The 14,946-nt window shown below is 37.8% G+C and overlaps 1 protein-coding gene across 5 annotated transcripts in view; it reads left to right on the top strand.

The window, feature by feature from the left end:
* SMIM14 (small integral membrane protein 14) overlaps window positions 1–14,946 on the top strand; it is an 85,149-nt gene that overhangs the window by 51,656 nt on the left and 18,547 nt on the right. For all 5 annotated transcript variants that reach the window (XM_039227023.1, XM_039227022.1, XM_039227020.1 and 2 more), the window contains one exon: window positions 13,927–13,975. In XM_039227023.1, the coding sequence (XP_039082954.1) occupies window positions 13,927–13,975 (49 nt within the window). The remainder of the gene's footprint in view (window positions 1–13,926; window positions 13,976–14,946) is intronic.

Genomic DNA, 14,946 nt, shown 5'->3' with positions numbered 1-14,946 from the left:
CACTTACATATGGCCTTTTCATGTGGCTGCTTGGCTTCCTCACAGTGTGGTGGCTTGCTTCCAAGGTTAAGTATCCATCTCAAGGGAGGATATGGAACAGGGAGAACCAGCCAGCAATTGGGTACTTTTTTTTTTTTTAATTTCCTTAAGTAATTTCTATACCCAACATAGGTCTCAAACTCACAACCCCAAGTTCAAGAGTCACATGCTCTACTGCCTGAGCCAGCTAGGTACCCCAGCAGCTGGATACTTTTTATGACCTGGCCTAAGAAGATTGCATACAACCCTTCTGTTATACTTTTGATTATAGCAATCACAAGCCTGCTTGGGTTCAAGAGGAAAGGAAATAGATTCCATCTCTTTTTTTTTTTTTTTCAATTGAGGTATATTTGACAACATTATATTAATTTCAGGCATACAACAAAATGATTTGATATTTACATATTACTGAATGATCACCACAGTAAGTAGAGTTAACATCTGACATCGTATGTAGTTACAAAGAAATTTTTCATCTTGTGATGAGGACTTTTAGGATCTACCCTTTTAGCAACTTTCAAATATACAATACAGTTATTAACTATAGTCACTATGTTTTACATTACATCCCCATGACTTATTTTATAACTAGAATTTTGTACCTTTTGACCTTCTCTACCCATTTTGCCCAGCCTCTGCCACCCATCTTTGGTAACTACCTGTCTGTTCTATGTATTAATTAGCTTGGTTTGTTGTTGTTTTCCACATATAAGACAGATTATACAGTATTTGTCTTTCCCTGACTTATTTCACTTAGCTTATGTCCTCAGGGTCTGTCTGGGTTGTCACAAATGGGAACATTTCATCTTTATCCATTCATTCATCAGTTGACACTTATGTGGTTTTCATATCTTGGCTATTGAAAGTAATGCTGCAGTGCACATGGATGTGCATATATCTTTTCAAATTAATGTTTTCATTTTCTTCAGTAAATACCCAGAAGTGGAATTAATGGATCATGTACTGGTAGTTCTAGTCTTAATTTTTTTGTTTTTTTTTTTCTTTAGAAACCTACTGTTTTCCATAGTGGCTGTACCAATTTACATTCCCACCAGTAGTGCACAGGGGTTTCCTTTTCTCCACATCTTCACTAATGCCTGTTATTTCTTGTCTTGGGCTGCTTTTTATAAACCACCCTGCCTATAGTATTGTTTTAGAAAAGATACTAACATGAAAAGATAGCACATATACACAGTGCGTTAATCAACTGTTTATGTTATTAGTTTCAGTCCACAGTAGTCTACTGGAGTCAAAACTTACATATGGAGTTTTGACTCTGCAGAAGGGTCAGTGTGCCTACCACTGTGTTGCTCAGGGATCAACTGTTTTACAGATATCAATGTTTGGAATATGTTAACCAGAATGTTAACAAATAGTTATCATTGTATGGTGGGATTCCGTCCATTTTGGTCACTGCTTTATCGCTAAGAACTACTAGAACATTACTGAGCTCCATTAGAACATAGGAAATGTTGTGTTTTGGGGGTTGTTTGCTTGTTTAATGGGGCTTTATGTTTCTTTCTTATTTTTTAATTAAAATTTTTAAATCTTTATTTGCTTTTGAGAGAGAGAAAGATGGCGCACAAGTGGGCCAGGAGTAGAGAGAGGGAGACAAAATTAGAAGCAGGCTCCAGGCTTCGAGCTGTCAGCACAGAGTCAGATGTGGGGCTCGAACCTACAAACCCACAAGATCATGACCTGAGCTGAAATCAGACGCTTAACCAACTGAGCCACCCAGGCACCCCTCTTTTCTTTCTTAATAAATGTTTATTCATTTTTGAGAGAGAGAGTGTGAGCAGGAGAGGGGTAGTGAGAGAGGAGGAAAGTGGATCTGAAGCAAACTCTCTGTTGACAGCATTGAGCCCAAGGCAAGGCTCAAACTCACAAACCATGAGATCATGACCTTAGCTGACATCTATGTTCAACCAGCTGAGTCACCTAGGCACCCTTATATTGTTATTTTCTGTGTTAGGCTCTCTACTATATCTTTGTATCCATAATATATACTTGCTATTTTATGACTATATTTCCCAAGCTGCAGATTGGAACCCATGACTTAACATTGATGATCAGTGAGAATACTTTAAAATGGGCACAGCTATTTTTCATCCTTTTTTTCAATATCTTGCTCTCAAGCTGACAAGGAATTTAGTTGTTGCAAATATGCATATAATTCCTCTGAGCAGTTTGGGGAAAAAATAGTCTCTTAAAATCTGAAAACCTTAGTTTGTCAAAATGCACATGAAAATCACTCCTGGGACGCCTGGGTGACTCAGTCAGTTAAGTGTCTGACTCTTGGTTTCAGCTCAGGTCATGATCTCACGGTTCTTGAGTTCGAGCCCCACATCTAGCGCTTTGCTGACAGTGCTGAGCCTGCTTAGGATTCTCTCTCTCCCTCTCTTTTTGCCCCTCATGCGCTCTCCCTCTCTCTCCCACTTTCTCTCTCTCCCTTTCTCTCTCTCTCTCAAAATAAACTTAAAAAAATTACTCCTTAAATATTTGTCAAAGAGGTGAATGCTTTCTGTATTTATGTTTTGAAGAAAGCCACAGGAATCTCACTGCTTAGAGATTTTCAGGCAACCCTTACGACCATGAGCTGTGTGAGGTCTGGTTATAGGACACTGACCCAACTGTTTAGTCATTGCTTTGAAAGTACTTTTTGTTGTTGGTTTTAGAATTTCATTTTTTAAAAAATAGTAGTGATAAATTTGAGTATGCTTATTTGTACAAACAGGCAGCTCTATTTAATATTAAAAGGACTTTTTCCCTTCTTTCCTGCAAATTGCTGTCATCTAAAAACGTTATGCTGTGGGCCATGAATGTGGTTTTTTATTTGTTTAATTATAATCCTCATAATGCCTTAAAGTTCATAATGTTAGGCAGTTAGCTAGGCATGAATAAAGTGGGATAAAGCAGATGCTGGCCATACACTCTGTGCCACCCTACCCAAGGTTAATAGCCACACCTTCAGAGCCTCTCCACGGGCTAACAGAACAGGAAAGGCCTAGCCACAGAGCTGTCTCAAAAGCCACAAGGGAACTTCCAAGAGCTGAGAACAAACAGAAAAGGTGCAAGTTGTGCTAAGATCACAGCAAAAGCTCATTAGAAACTCATAAATATACAATACATAAATAAATAACAATTAAATAGAGTGCATCATGGGTAGGTATGTGCACAGAAGCCAAAATGTAATATAACCACCAGCTGTCAATCAAAAATGTCAGTCAAAGCCAAAATTAGATATACAAAAAGCAGACTTAAAAGGATGTAGCTAGAACTTCTTGGGGCCATTGCTACTCTTGGCTCTGACAGTGGCCCACTTTCTCTCTTGAAAATGCACTATACTTATCTACTCAGTAAACTCTATCTCCCTATTCTGGTCTTGGGTCTCCAAATCTTTGGTGCATCTGGAACAAGATGCTCCTTGATATCTGGTCAACTGAGTTGACTGGGTAACATTAATAGGCCATATTTATGTCTTTCATAGTTTGGAACTTTATGGAAAGTAACAGATACAGAATTTGAACCCAGATCTGACTTTAAAGCTTCTCTTTTTAACCACTGTTCTGTTTACCAGTGCACAGGGAGCTACTGTCCATGAGAAAGATGGTGACTTCCAATATATGTGAGGTTCTTGAACAGACATTGAAAAATAGCAATAAGTTCTTGTTCAGGTATTGTCTTAACTCGGGCAGCTAAAGCAAAATACCACAGACAGATGGCTTCAACATCAAACATTTATTTCTCTCAGTTCTGGATTCTGGAAAGACCAGGATCAAGTGCAGGCAGATTTGGTGTCTGGTGATAGTTCTCTACTTGGTTTGTAGACAGCTGCCTTCTTGCTGTATCTTCAACATGGCACAGAGAGAATGAGGACTCTAGTCTTTTTTATTGTAAGGATACTAGTCCCATCATGGGGGCTTCCCCTTATGACCTCATTTAAATTTAATTACTTACCAAAGGCCCCACTTCCAAAAACCATCACATTGGGGATTTAGGGCTTAAACAAATGAAGTTGGGGCACATTCAGTCCATAGTGGGTACATTTTGATAACTCTAGAGAGAGACTTTCTGTGCTTTGTAATTCTTTTCAGTGAATTTCTCCAAAGTAAGATTCCTCATAGAAGATTCATTTATCTGCTTTTTGTCATTAGAATAGTCTCTTTGATCTACATTTTTCCCAGAGGCCTCTGACAGCCAAGTTTCTGTTAGGCTTCTTGGATATCCCAACAGACTATTTTATATTCTTTAATTTCCCTAACATGAAATCTCTTGGCCAGGTCTCTTTTATTCTTTCAGTCTCTTTTAATCTCTGTTTTCTGCCTTTTTCCCTAGTGAAGAAGCACAATTATTATACTCATGTTATGCTGTCTCTGTGATTTTGAAGCTAATTTACTTCAAGAACTTTCCATGACCATCCTGGTTAGATGGAGAGGTCTAAATTTACTTTTAGTTCTTTTCTGGGATCCCAGAATCAGTGTTAACATGGAAGTTTACCTGGACAGCAAGCATTGACTATATGTAGTCCACATGTGGTCTTCCTCTCACCTCCACTATAATACAGAAAATATTTGAAGTTTATGACTCCATCCTGTAGATCCTGTCATTTCTGTTTTCTTCACATATTATCCTTGTTTTTTTCTAATTGTATTTGTTTTCACAAATAGTTTCCTTTTGGAGTAGCCAAAATTAGTATGAATAGTACCACTGTATTCTCCAAATAAGTCAAGAGAAAACTGAAATGTATTGTAAATTAGGCCTTTGTTTAAACAATCCCATCAAAACAATGAGTTTCTCTTGATGTACTAAATATGTGGCTTTTATTTATTTATTTATTTTTATTTTTTTTAATGTTTTATTTATTTCTGAGAGAGAGAGAGAGAGAGAGACAGCCTGAGCAGCAGAAGGTCAGAGAGAGAGGGAGATATAGAATCTGAAGTAGGCTCCAGGCTCTGAGCTAGCTGTCAGCACAGAGCCCGACGTGGGGCTCAAACCCACCAACCGTGAGATATGACCTGAGCTGAAGTAGGACACTTAACCAACTGAGCCACCCAGGCGCTCCTAAATACGTTGCTTTTAAAAAATATGTATTTATTTATTTTGAGGGAGGGAGAGAGAGAGGAAGAGAGAGAGTATGCTTGCACATGAGCAGGATATGGGCAGAGAAAGAAAGAGAGAGAGAATCCCAAACAGGCATGCTGTCAGCATGGAGCCGGACTTGGGGCTCGATCTCCCCACTCACTGCAAGATCATTACTTGAGTCGAAACCAATAGCTAGATGTTTAATCAACCGAGACCACCCAGGGGCCCCTAAATAACGGTTTTTTAATTCTTTAAAGACTGTAATTTACTTATCATAGGTATTTGGATCTGAATACTGAAAATATACTCTAAAACACTGGTTTGGAAAAAACACGAAGTCCTGGTCATGATCCTCTGGCACCTCATTATTCAGATCCTGCAGCATTGCCTGCTTGTGAATGTGAAGAATGTAGCTAGGAACTCGAAGATGACCTGCCAGAAGACCAGAGTCCAACCACAGCTCTTGGTGGAATGTCCCAAAGATTCCCTGCAGCTTAGACTAGACTTGAAGTGCTGCACTCAGCCAGGCTTCCAGTGAATAAATTCTTCTCATTCTTGGGTGTGTGTATGTGTGTGTGTATACACACAAGCCTGTAGGCACTCAGTTTTAATTTTCTTAAAGCTAAAGGAGCTCCTGTCTGCATACCATGAGCCAAAGGGTTTTTCCTTTTCTGCTGATAATCACTTGACTCCCACTCTTTTGGCTGGCCTTAACCTAGGAAAAATCACTTCTTATCGACCAACACAGCTTCTACATTAAACTGACGTAATTTCTCTTTTTACCAATTATATGTGAATTAATTAATTTTCTAGAAACTCATATAAGAGGACTAATTGCACATAACCATTTTTTATCACAGTCCCAAAAGGAAGCCTAGTCTTTCTTCCCGTGGCAGTTAAAGGAAGGATGCACTCACTCTCTCTTTTTTATTTTTGAGAGAGTGACAGAGACAGAGAGTGAGTAGGGAGGGAGCAGAGAGAGAGGGAGGCACAGAATCCGAAGCAAGCACCAGGCTCTGAGCTCTCAGCACAGAGCCCTACACAGGTCTCAAGCTCACGAACCATGAGATCATGACCTAAGCTAAAGTCGGATGTTCACCAACTGAGCCACCCAGGTGCCCCCTCTCTCTTTTTTATTTTATTTTATTTTATTTTATTTTATTTTATTTTATTTTATTTTATTTATTTTATTTATTTTATTTTATTTTATTTTACTTTATTTTATTTTTTAATGTTTTATTTATTTTTAAAAAATATTTTAATGTTTTATTTATTTCTGAGAGAGAGAGAGAGCGTGAGCAGGGGAGGGTCAGAGAGAGAGGGAGACACAGAATCCAAAACAGGCTCCAGGCTCTGAGCTAGCTGTCAGGATAGAGCCTGATGCGGGGCCCGAACCCACAAACTGCGAGATCATGACCTGAGCCAAAGCCGGACGCTTAACCGACTGAGCCACCCAGGCACCCCTTAAGGTTTTATTTATTTTTGAGAGAGAGAGAGAGACAGCGTAAGCAGGGGAGGGTCAGAGAGAGAGGGAGACACAGAATCCAAAGACAGGTTCTAGGCCCTGAGCTCTGAAGTAGCTGTCAGCACAGATCCCGATGCGGGACTTGAACCCACGAACCGTGAGATCATGACCTGAGCCGAAGTCGGACACTTAACCAACTGAGCCATCCAGGTGTCTCTCTCTCTCTCTCTCTTTAATTTTGTTTTTCTCTCTTTTTTTAAAGTAATCTCTGCCCAGTATGGGGTTCAAGCTCAGGATCAACTAAGCCAGCCAAGCATCACAAGAAAGATCTCTTGTAGTACAGAAGGAAAACATTGGCTTTGTTTGTCTTAGAGACTATTTAATAACTACCTCTATGGTTATTTTCACTTTAGTCTGATTTTGCTTCAGTTCAGTTATACAGTACATCAACTCATGGGAGTATTTTGTAACAATTCAGAATTGTGCTTTAAATTTTTTTAAATGTTTTATTTATTTCTAAGAGAGAGAGAGCGTGAACAGGAGAGGGTCAGAGAGAGAGGGAGACACAGAATCTGAAACAGGCTCCAGGCTCTGAGCTAGCTGTCAGCGGAGAGCCCAGTGTGGGGCTGGAACCCACGAACCGTAAGATCATGACCTGAGACGAAGTCGGACGCTTAACTGACTGAGCCACCCAGGCGCTCCCAGAATTGTGCTTTAGAGAATGATGATATGTTAACTATAAAATTATGATACAAAATTGTGTATATTATAAAGTAGAATGGAATTGTGTTAAGGATTTAGATTTTGGAGTTAGTACTGGATGTAAGTTAGCAATCTTCCCCAAACTCAAGTTTCATCTTTCAGTAGAATAGCAATAATAGAACCTGTCTCCAGCTCTTGGTTGAGGATTAAATAAGATAACAAGTTAAGTTTCTTATTACAGTACCTACCACATACAAGTTTCCAGTGTTTGTGATTATAATAAATTATTTAAATTATAATAAGTCACTTTTAAAAGTAATATAATTTTAAAAGAAATATAATTTTTATTTAAATATGTCTCAAATATTATAAAATGAGAAAGTACTCTAATTCCACGTTGATAAACCATATGGTTATCTGTTATATATTGGTATATTTTAGAGTTGGAAGCAGTCAGACAAATGATATCAGTAGCATACTGTGATGATTTGAGCATATAGAGAGAGCATTTGGTTCTGGGGTAAAATACAACAGCTGAGTAACTTGGCTGTTAATGCCCCAGCCACAGGTGACTTTGTGGTTCTTCATCCCCAATTCACAGGTGCCTGTTCACCTAAGGCCCTTTCCTAGTTGTTTATTCTGCCTGGAATGCTCATCCCCTTGATCTTTACTGTGCTGTAGATAGCCCCTTAAGTTTTATTGCCTCTCTCTGCCTGATTTAGATATATGCCATCCTGTTTTTGTTCTCTGCATGGTTCTCTGACATTTTTTATAATATATGGTCTGATTTCCCCCACGAGACTCTATGATCCATAAACGTAGAAACTTAGTCTTTTTCAGACTGTATTCTCAGTACCTAGATCTGTACTTGGCACATAGTAGGCATTCATTCAATAAATACATATATTGAATAATACTTATTTTAATACATATTGAATAAATATTGAATGAATATGTGAACAAATGATTGTGGCATTATTATTATTTTATAGTTTATTGTCAAGTTGGTTTACATATGACACCCAGTGCTCATCCCAACAAGTGCCCTCTTCCATGCCCATCACCCCCCTTCCCTTCTCCCACACCTCCATCAGCCCTCAGTTTGTTTTCAGCATTCAAGAGTCTCTCATGGTTTGCCTCCCTCCCTCTCCCCCACTATTTTTCCCCTTCTTCTCCCGTTTCGTCCTCCGTTAACTTCCTCCTAATCCACCTATATGTGCAAACATACAGTATTTGTCCTTCTCTGCCTGACTTATTTCGCTCAGCATAACACCCTCTAGTTCCATCCATGTTGCTACAAATGGCCAGATTTCATTCTTCCTCATTTCCATGTAGTATTCCATTGTATAAATATACCACATCTTTTTGATCCATTCATCAGTTGATGGATACTTTAGGTTCTTTCCATGTTTTGGCTATTGTTGAGAGTGCTGCTATGAACATTGGGGTACATGTGGATTGTGGCATTATTATTATATAGATGTAATTCATGAGCATCTCACATTTCATTTTTTTAAAAAAATGTTTATTTTTGAGAGAGAAGGGGGAGGGGCACAGAGAGAGAGGGAGAGAGAGAATCCTAAGCAGGCTCTGCACCGTTAGCACATAGCCTGATATGGGACTCAGTCTCATAAGCCGTGACATCATGATCTGAACTGAAATCAAGACTTGGATGCTTAACTTACTGAGCCACCCAGCTGCCCTCTAAATGAACATTTTTATGTTCATTTATACAGCGACAGAAAAATACTTGCTTTTTCTTATCCCATGTATATTTACTAATAAGTTTAATAATTTAAGGGCACACTAGTAAATATTTTAGGCTTGATGTCTCTATGATTATAACCTCAGCTGTTGTAGTGAAAGCAGCCATAGACAATATGTAAATGAATGAGTGTGGTTATGTTTCAGTTAAACTGCAAGCATGCCTCATTTTATTGCACTTGATTGCACTTCATACATACTGCATTTTCTACAAATTGAGGGTTTGTAGCAGCCCTGCATTGAGCCAAGTCTTATCAGTACCATTTTTCTATCATGCTTGCTTGCTTCATGTCTCTGTGTCACATTTTGGTAATTCGTGTAATATTTCAAGCTTTATCATTATTATTTATTATGGTGATCTGTAATCAGTGGTCTTTGATGTTACTATTGTAATTGATTTAGAGCACCATGAACTGTACCCATATATATGGCAAACTTAATCCATAAATGTTGTATGTGTTCTGACTGTTCCACTGATTGGCTGTCCCTCCCACCCTGCTGCCCATCTGTCTGCTTCTCCTCATTCCCTGAGACTTAAAAATATTGAAATTGGGTCAGTTAATAGCCTTGTGATGGCCTTTAAGTGTTCAAGTGAAAGGAAGAGTCCCACATCTCTTACTTTAAATGAAAAACTAGAAATGATTAAGCTCAGTGAGAAAGGCATGTCAAAAACCAAGATAGACTGAAGGCTAGGTTTCTTGTGTCATTTAGGCAAGCTGTAAATGCAAAGGAAAAGTTCTTGAAAGAAAATTAAAAGTTCTACTCCAGTGAACATGTGAATGATAAGAAAGCAAAACAGCCTTATTGCTGATAATGGAAAAAGTTTGAGTGGTTTTGATAGAAGACCAAACCAACCACCACCCTCCCTTAAGCAAAAGCCTAATCCAGAGCAAGATCCTAACTCTCTTCAGTTCCATGAAGGTTGAGACAGATGAGGAAGCTACAGAAGACAAGTTTGAAGCTAAACAAGAGGTTGGTTCATGAGTTATAAGGAAAGAGGTTATTTCCATAACAAAAAGCGCAAGGTGAAGCAGCAAGTACTGATTTGGACGCTGCAGCAAGTTGCCCAGAAGATCTAGCTGAGATAGTTTATGAAGGTGACTACACTGAACAATAGATTTTCAATGTAGATGAAATAGCCTTCTATTGGAAGAAGATACCATTTAGGACTTTCTTAGCCAGATAGAAGTCAATGCTTGGCTTCAAAGGACAAGTTGACTGTCTTATTAGAGGCTAATGAAGGGACTGACTTTAAGTTGAAGCCAGTGCTCATTTACTGTTTCCCAAATCCTAGGGCTCTTAAGAATTGTACTAAATCTCTAAGTTATAATCCTGGCTCTGCTAATTACATGTTTTGTGAACTTGGGCAATTTACATAAATTTTCAACATCTCGGTTTCCTTATCTATAAAATAGGCATACCAATGTTTATTTTTTTCTGTGTTGGTCTTGATTCGTAATGGCATATGCAAAGTTACTAGCTTATAGAAGGAGTTCAACAAATGATTGTTCATAAATGGTAATGCAGGGATATCATTAATTCTGATGTTTTATCTGTCTCAAAGTTTTCCAGATTTTACATATACACTCCTTTAATTTGTTTAACAAACATTTGAAGAGAATCCATTATGTTGAAGGTTCTGAAGGCTTCTAAAAACTATTAAGGGAATTTAACCGTTATGAGAATGATCAGCTTAGTACAGATAATTTTTAAAATAATTTTGATGGGGACAGCTTTTTAAAAAGTATGGCACATTTTCTTGCCTTTTGAAATATTGATAATTCAGGGTCATTACTGTGATCTTTTTTTTTTATGGTTTTTTTTTTTTTATTTCTAGGAGAGAGAGCGTGAGCAGGGGAGGGTCAGAGAGAGAGGGAGTCACAGACTGAAACAGGCTCCAGGCTCTGAGCTGGCAGTCAGCACAGAGTCCGACGCGGGGCTCGAACCCACGAACCGCGAGATCATGACCTAAGCGAAAGTCGGACGCTCAACCGACTAAGCCACCCAGGCGCCCCTCATTTTTTAAGTACTGAGATGTACTGCCATGATTTGTCAGTCCTATTCAGGTGTGAAAGGATCTTTGTTTCCTGTTATACTTTGAATCTTATTATCTGTTATTCTTATTTGCTCTAGTTGTATCTTCATGTTCTTAGTGTACTTCTCATTTCAACATTATTTCTTTATTGTAATTGATTGTTTTTTTAATTCAGTATAGTTAAATAAATAAATTCAGTACAGTAAAAGTAAAAAAGAATAATGCTAAGTCTGTTCTGCTCATGCTCTATTGGAACAACAAAGCTTGCATGACAGCACATCTGTTTACAACATGGTTTACTGAATATTTTAAACCACCACTGAGACTTATTGCTCAGAAAAAAAGATTCCTTTCAAAATGTTACTGCTCATTGACAGTGTACCTATTCATTCAAGAGCTGCGATGGTGATGAGTATTGTTTTCATGTCTGCTAACACAACATTTATTTTGCATCCCCATGGATCAAGGAATCATTTTTAAAAATGTTTATTTATTTTTGAGAGAGAGAGAGACATACACAGTGGGGCAGGGACAGAGAGAGAGGGAGACACAGAATCTGAAGCAGGCTCCAGGCTCCAAGCTGTCAGCACAGAGCCTGACGCGGGGCTTAAACCCACGAACTGTGAGATCATGACCTGGGCCAAAGTCGGATGCTTAACTGACTGTGCCACCCAGGCGCACCAAGGAATCATTTTGACGTTCAAGTTTTACTACTTAAAAAATACATTTCATTAGGGTAGAGCTGCCACAGGCAGTGATTTTTCTGATGGATCTGGGCAAAGTAAATTGAATTTGTTCTCTATATCCATGAGCTCTGCTTGTTTTTTGTTTTTAGATTCCACATATAAGTGAGATCACACAGTATTTTTTTTAAGTTTATTTATTTATTGTAAGAGTGGGGGGGGGGAAGGGTAGAGGGAGATGGGGGAGAGGGAGGATCCGAAGCAGGCTCCATGCTGTCAGCACAGAGCCCTGTCAGCAGGGGCTGATCTCCTGAGCAATGTGTTCATTATCTGAGCTGAAATCAAGAGTCAGACACTTAATTGCTTAACCAACTGAGCCACCCAGGTGCCCCTTTATCTTTTTCTTTGTGATTTCTTTCACTTAGCATAATGCCCGCAAGATCCATCCCTGTTGCAAATGGTGAGATTTCACTTTTTTTAATGGCTGAATAATATTTCATTGTATATAAATTTGCCACATTGTCCTTATCCATTCATCCATTCATGAGCGTTTAGATTGCTTCTGTGTCTTGACTATTGTAAATAAGGCTGCAATGAAATGGGGGGTGCATATATTTTCAAATAAGTGTTTTAATTTTCTGTGGATAAATACCCAGAAGTGTATTTGCTGAATCATATGGTGGTTCTATTTTTAATTTTTTGAGGAACTTTCATACTGTTTTCCATAGTGGCTGCCCCAATTTACTTTCCTACCAATGGCGCACCAGAGTTCCCTTTGCTCAACATCCTCACCAACGCTTGTTGTTTTTGTCTTTTTGATAATAGCTATAGAATGTGTAATTTTTAAAGAGATTTTTGATAGATTCCTTTCATATTTAGGGTTAAAATCTGTCTTCCCATTTTAATTCAAGTAGGACTACTTTTAGAGGTATACACCAAAGCATGCCTGATCATCTTAGAGAACAATTTACAAAACGATTTGTTTAGTTGTTAATTCCATTAATTGTTTATATGAGGTTCTAATTGGTATGGCACAGTGGTAATAATAGGTAACATTCCTTGGTTTCTTACTACATTTCACTTGCATTATCTATTTTAATCCTCACTAGTATTCAAATAGAGGTAATAGTATCTCCATTTACTAGATGAGGAAACTAAAGTTTAGAAGAGTTAAAGACCTTGACCAAGGTCTTTGAAACTCTAGCAGGTTGCATATCTAGACTTTAAGTCCAGATCTTTTCTGCAGAGCTCTCATACTTAACCAGCTCAGCACACCTGCTCTCTTGTTTTCCCAAGCAACTGCAAGTCATGAATTACTGCTTTAATGGAGAGAAAGTGTCATTATAAAGTAACAAGGCTGAATTAAAAAGTTGCATGCTCCTTATTCTCTTTTACTATGTAGTCGTTTCTGTTTTAAGATTTATCATATCATTTCTAAACATCATAAAATATCTCAGCATAGGGTGGACATTCATAAAAGGATGTATATTTATTGATGAGTTTTTTCTTTAAAATTTTCTTTTTAAAATTGATAATCACATGGTTCCCAAATTAAACTGTGTAAAAAAGTAAATATTGTAAACTTTAGCTTTCATCTCTGTCAGAGTCTACTCCTCATTCTACCCCCAACCCCTGTGGTATCCATTTTTATTAGTTTCTTATTTTTCCAACCATGGTTTATACAGATCTAATCAAAAAGGGCAAAGGATATGTACTTCCCATTCAAAGATGCATTTTTCTACAGATAGAATCTGCTTTTTTCTCTGTCTGCTTTGAATTTTCCATGAGAAAAAAAAAATCTCATTAACAAAATTTACTCTCTTTCTGGTAGTCTTCCTGTACAGTTTAGCACTCTTCTTTGGGAAATCTAATAATATGAAGACGTTTAGGTAGGTCACAGGTGATTTTTTTAATTCCTTAATTTAAATGGGTGAATTGTACTAGATCACAGTATATTTGAAAATTATTTTGACTAAAAAAATCCCTCAAAGCTGGACTGCTCCTTAGTGTAGTCTGTGTTTGTATTTGATTCTGAAGGCATAGTATATCTACTGCGGTAGGATCATTAAAAAAACAAAACATGATCTTTCTAATAAATATTATCCATTTTTGGTTAAATCCAGTGGCTAACTTTCCTTTCTTCTTATTCATTTTAGTTGAGGCAGTCCCAGTCCTACTGCACAGACACAGAATGTCTTCAGGAATGTAAGTAATGATGGCACAGGACGAACCTTGTGTTGGGTCAGAATTAGCAGACACATGACTGTGAATGTTCGTTGGAAATTTTGCTTATAGTTTGTTGTTCAAGGAAATGGTTCTCAGTAATGTATTTCCTACTTAACTATTTCATTTTTTAACTTAAATATTTATTTCCTTCCTCAAAAACAAACTTTGGTCATTGAAGAAAATTTTCAAATCATAGATAAGGAAAAACTTCCAGAATACTAAAAGATAACCATTATTGACAACTTGCTGTAAAACCTTTCAGATCTTTTTCTTGGCAAATATACGTGTAGCAGTGTACTTCTGGCTGGTCAAACTGGAACACCAAGGCTGCTAGCACAAACCTGTTACCCTTTCTCTAGCATCTCTTTTTTTCCTCCATTGGCAGCTTTGGGAACTTGTGAATGGGGGATGGAGGCCGTTCTTTCCCAGGGTTTGGAAGCTTTGAGGCTTTGGCTCTGACATTAGCATTCTCAAGAGAGCAGAGACAGTTGGGAGGTTTCTCAGAGTGGCTTTATGGGCAGTAGTGATGGTAAAGTGAGAATCAGAGCAGGAAGATGGATCCTACATTGTGAATATAGCTGATAGACTTGGTAGCTGTTAGGTGATGCACCTTTTTTTCAAGACACAAATAACCTGAGGGGAGCTAATAACTAACATACAAGCCATAATGATTTGACTCTAAGCATGGAAGTATGACATTAATAGGAAGGTGAAGCCTGGCACAGTTAATTTCAGATATACTTATGAAAATGGAATTACTTTGTATGTGTTGTTTTTCACCACTGTATTATAAACATATCAGTATATATTTATCTTAATAATAGTTACTGACTAATAATCCATTATGGGAATATATCAGCGTTTAAATGATTTCCTTTTATTGGAATCTTAGGCTGCTGGTGTATTTTTTGCTATTACAAATAATAGTTGAACAGGCATCCTTTATATGG

The sequence above is a fragment of the Hyaena hyaena genome, unplaced genomic scaffold (genome assembly GCF_003009895.1).
Source record: "Hyaena hyaena isolate Hyena2069 unplaced genomic scaffold, ASM300989v1 scaffold_24, whole genome shotgun sequence".
Classification (NCBI taxonomy): Eukaryota; Metazoa; Chordata; class Mammalia; order Carnivora; family Hyaenidae; genus Hyaena; species Hyaena hyaena.
The sequence above is the reverse complement of the archived record's forward strand: the minus strand, read 5'-3'. Positions and strand labels throughout refer to the sequence as shown.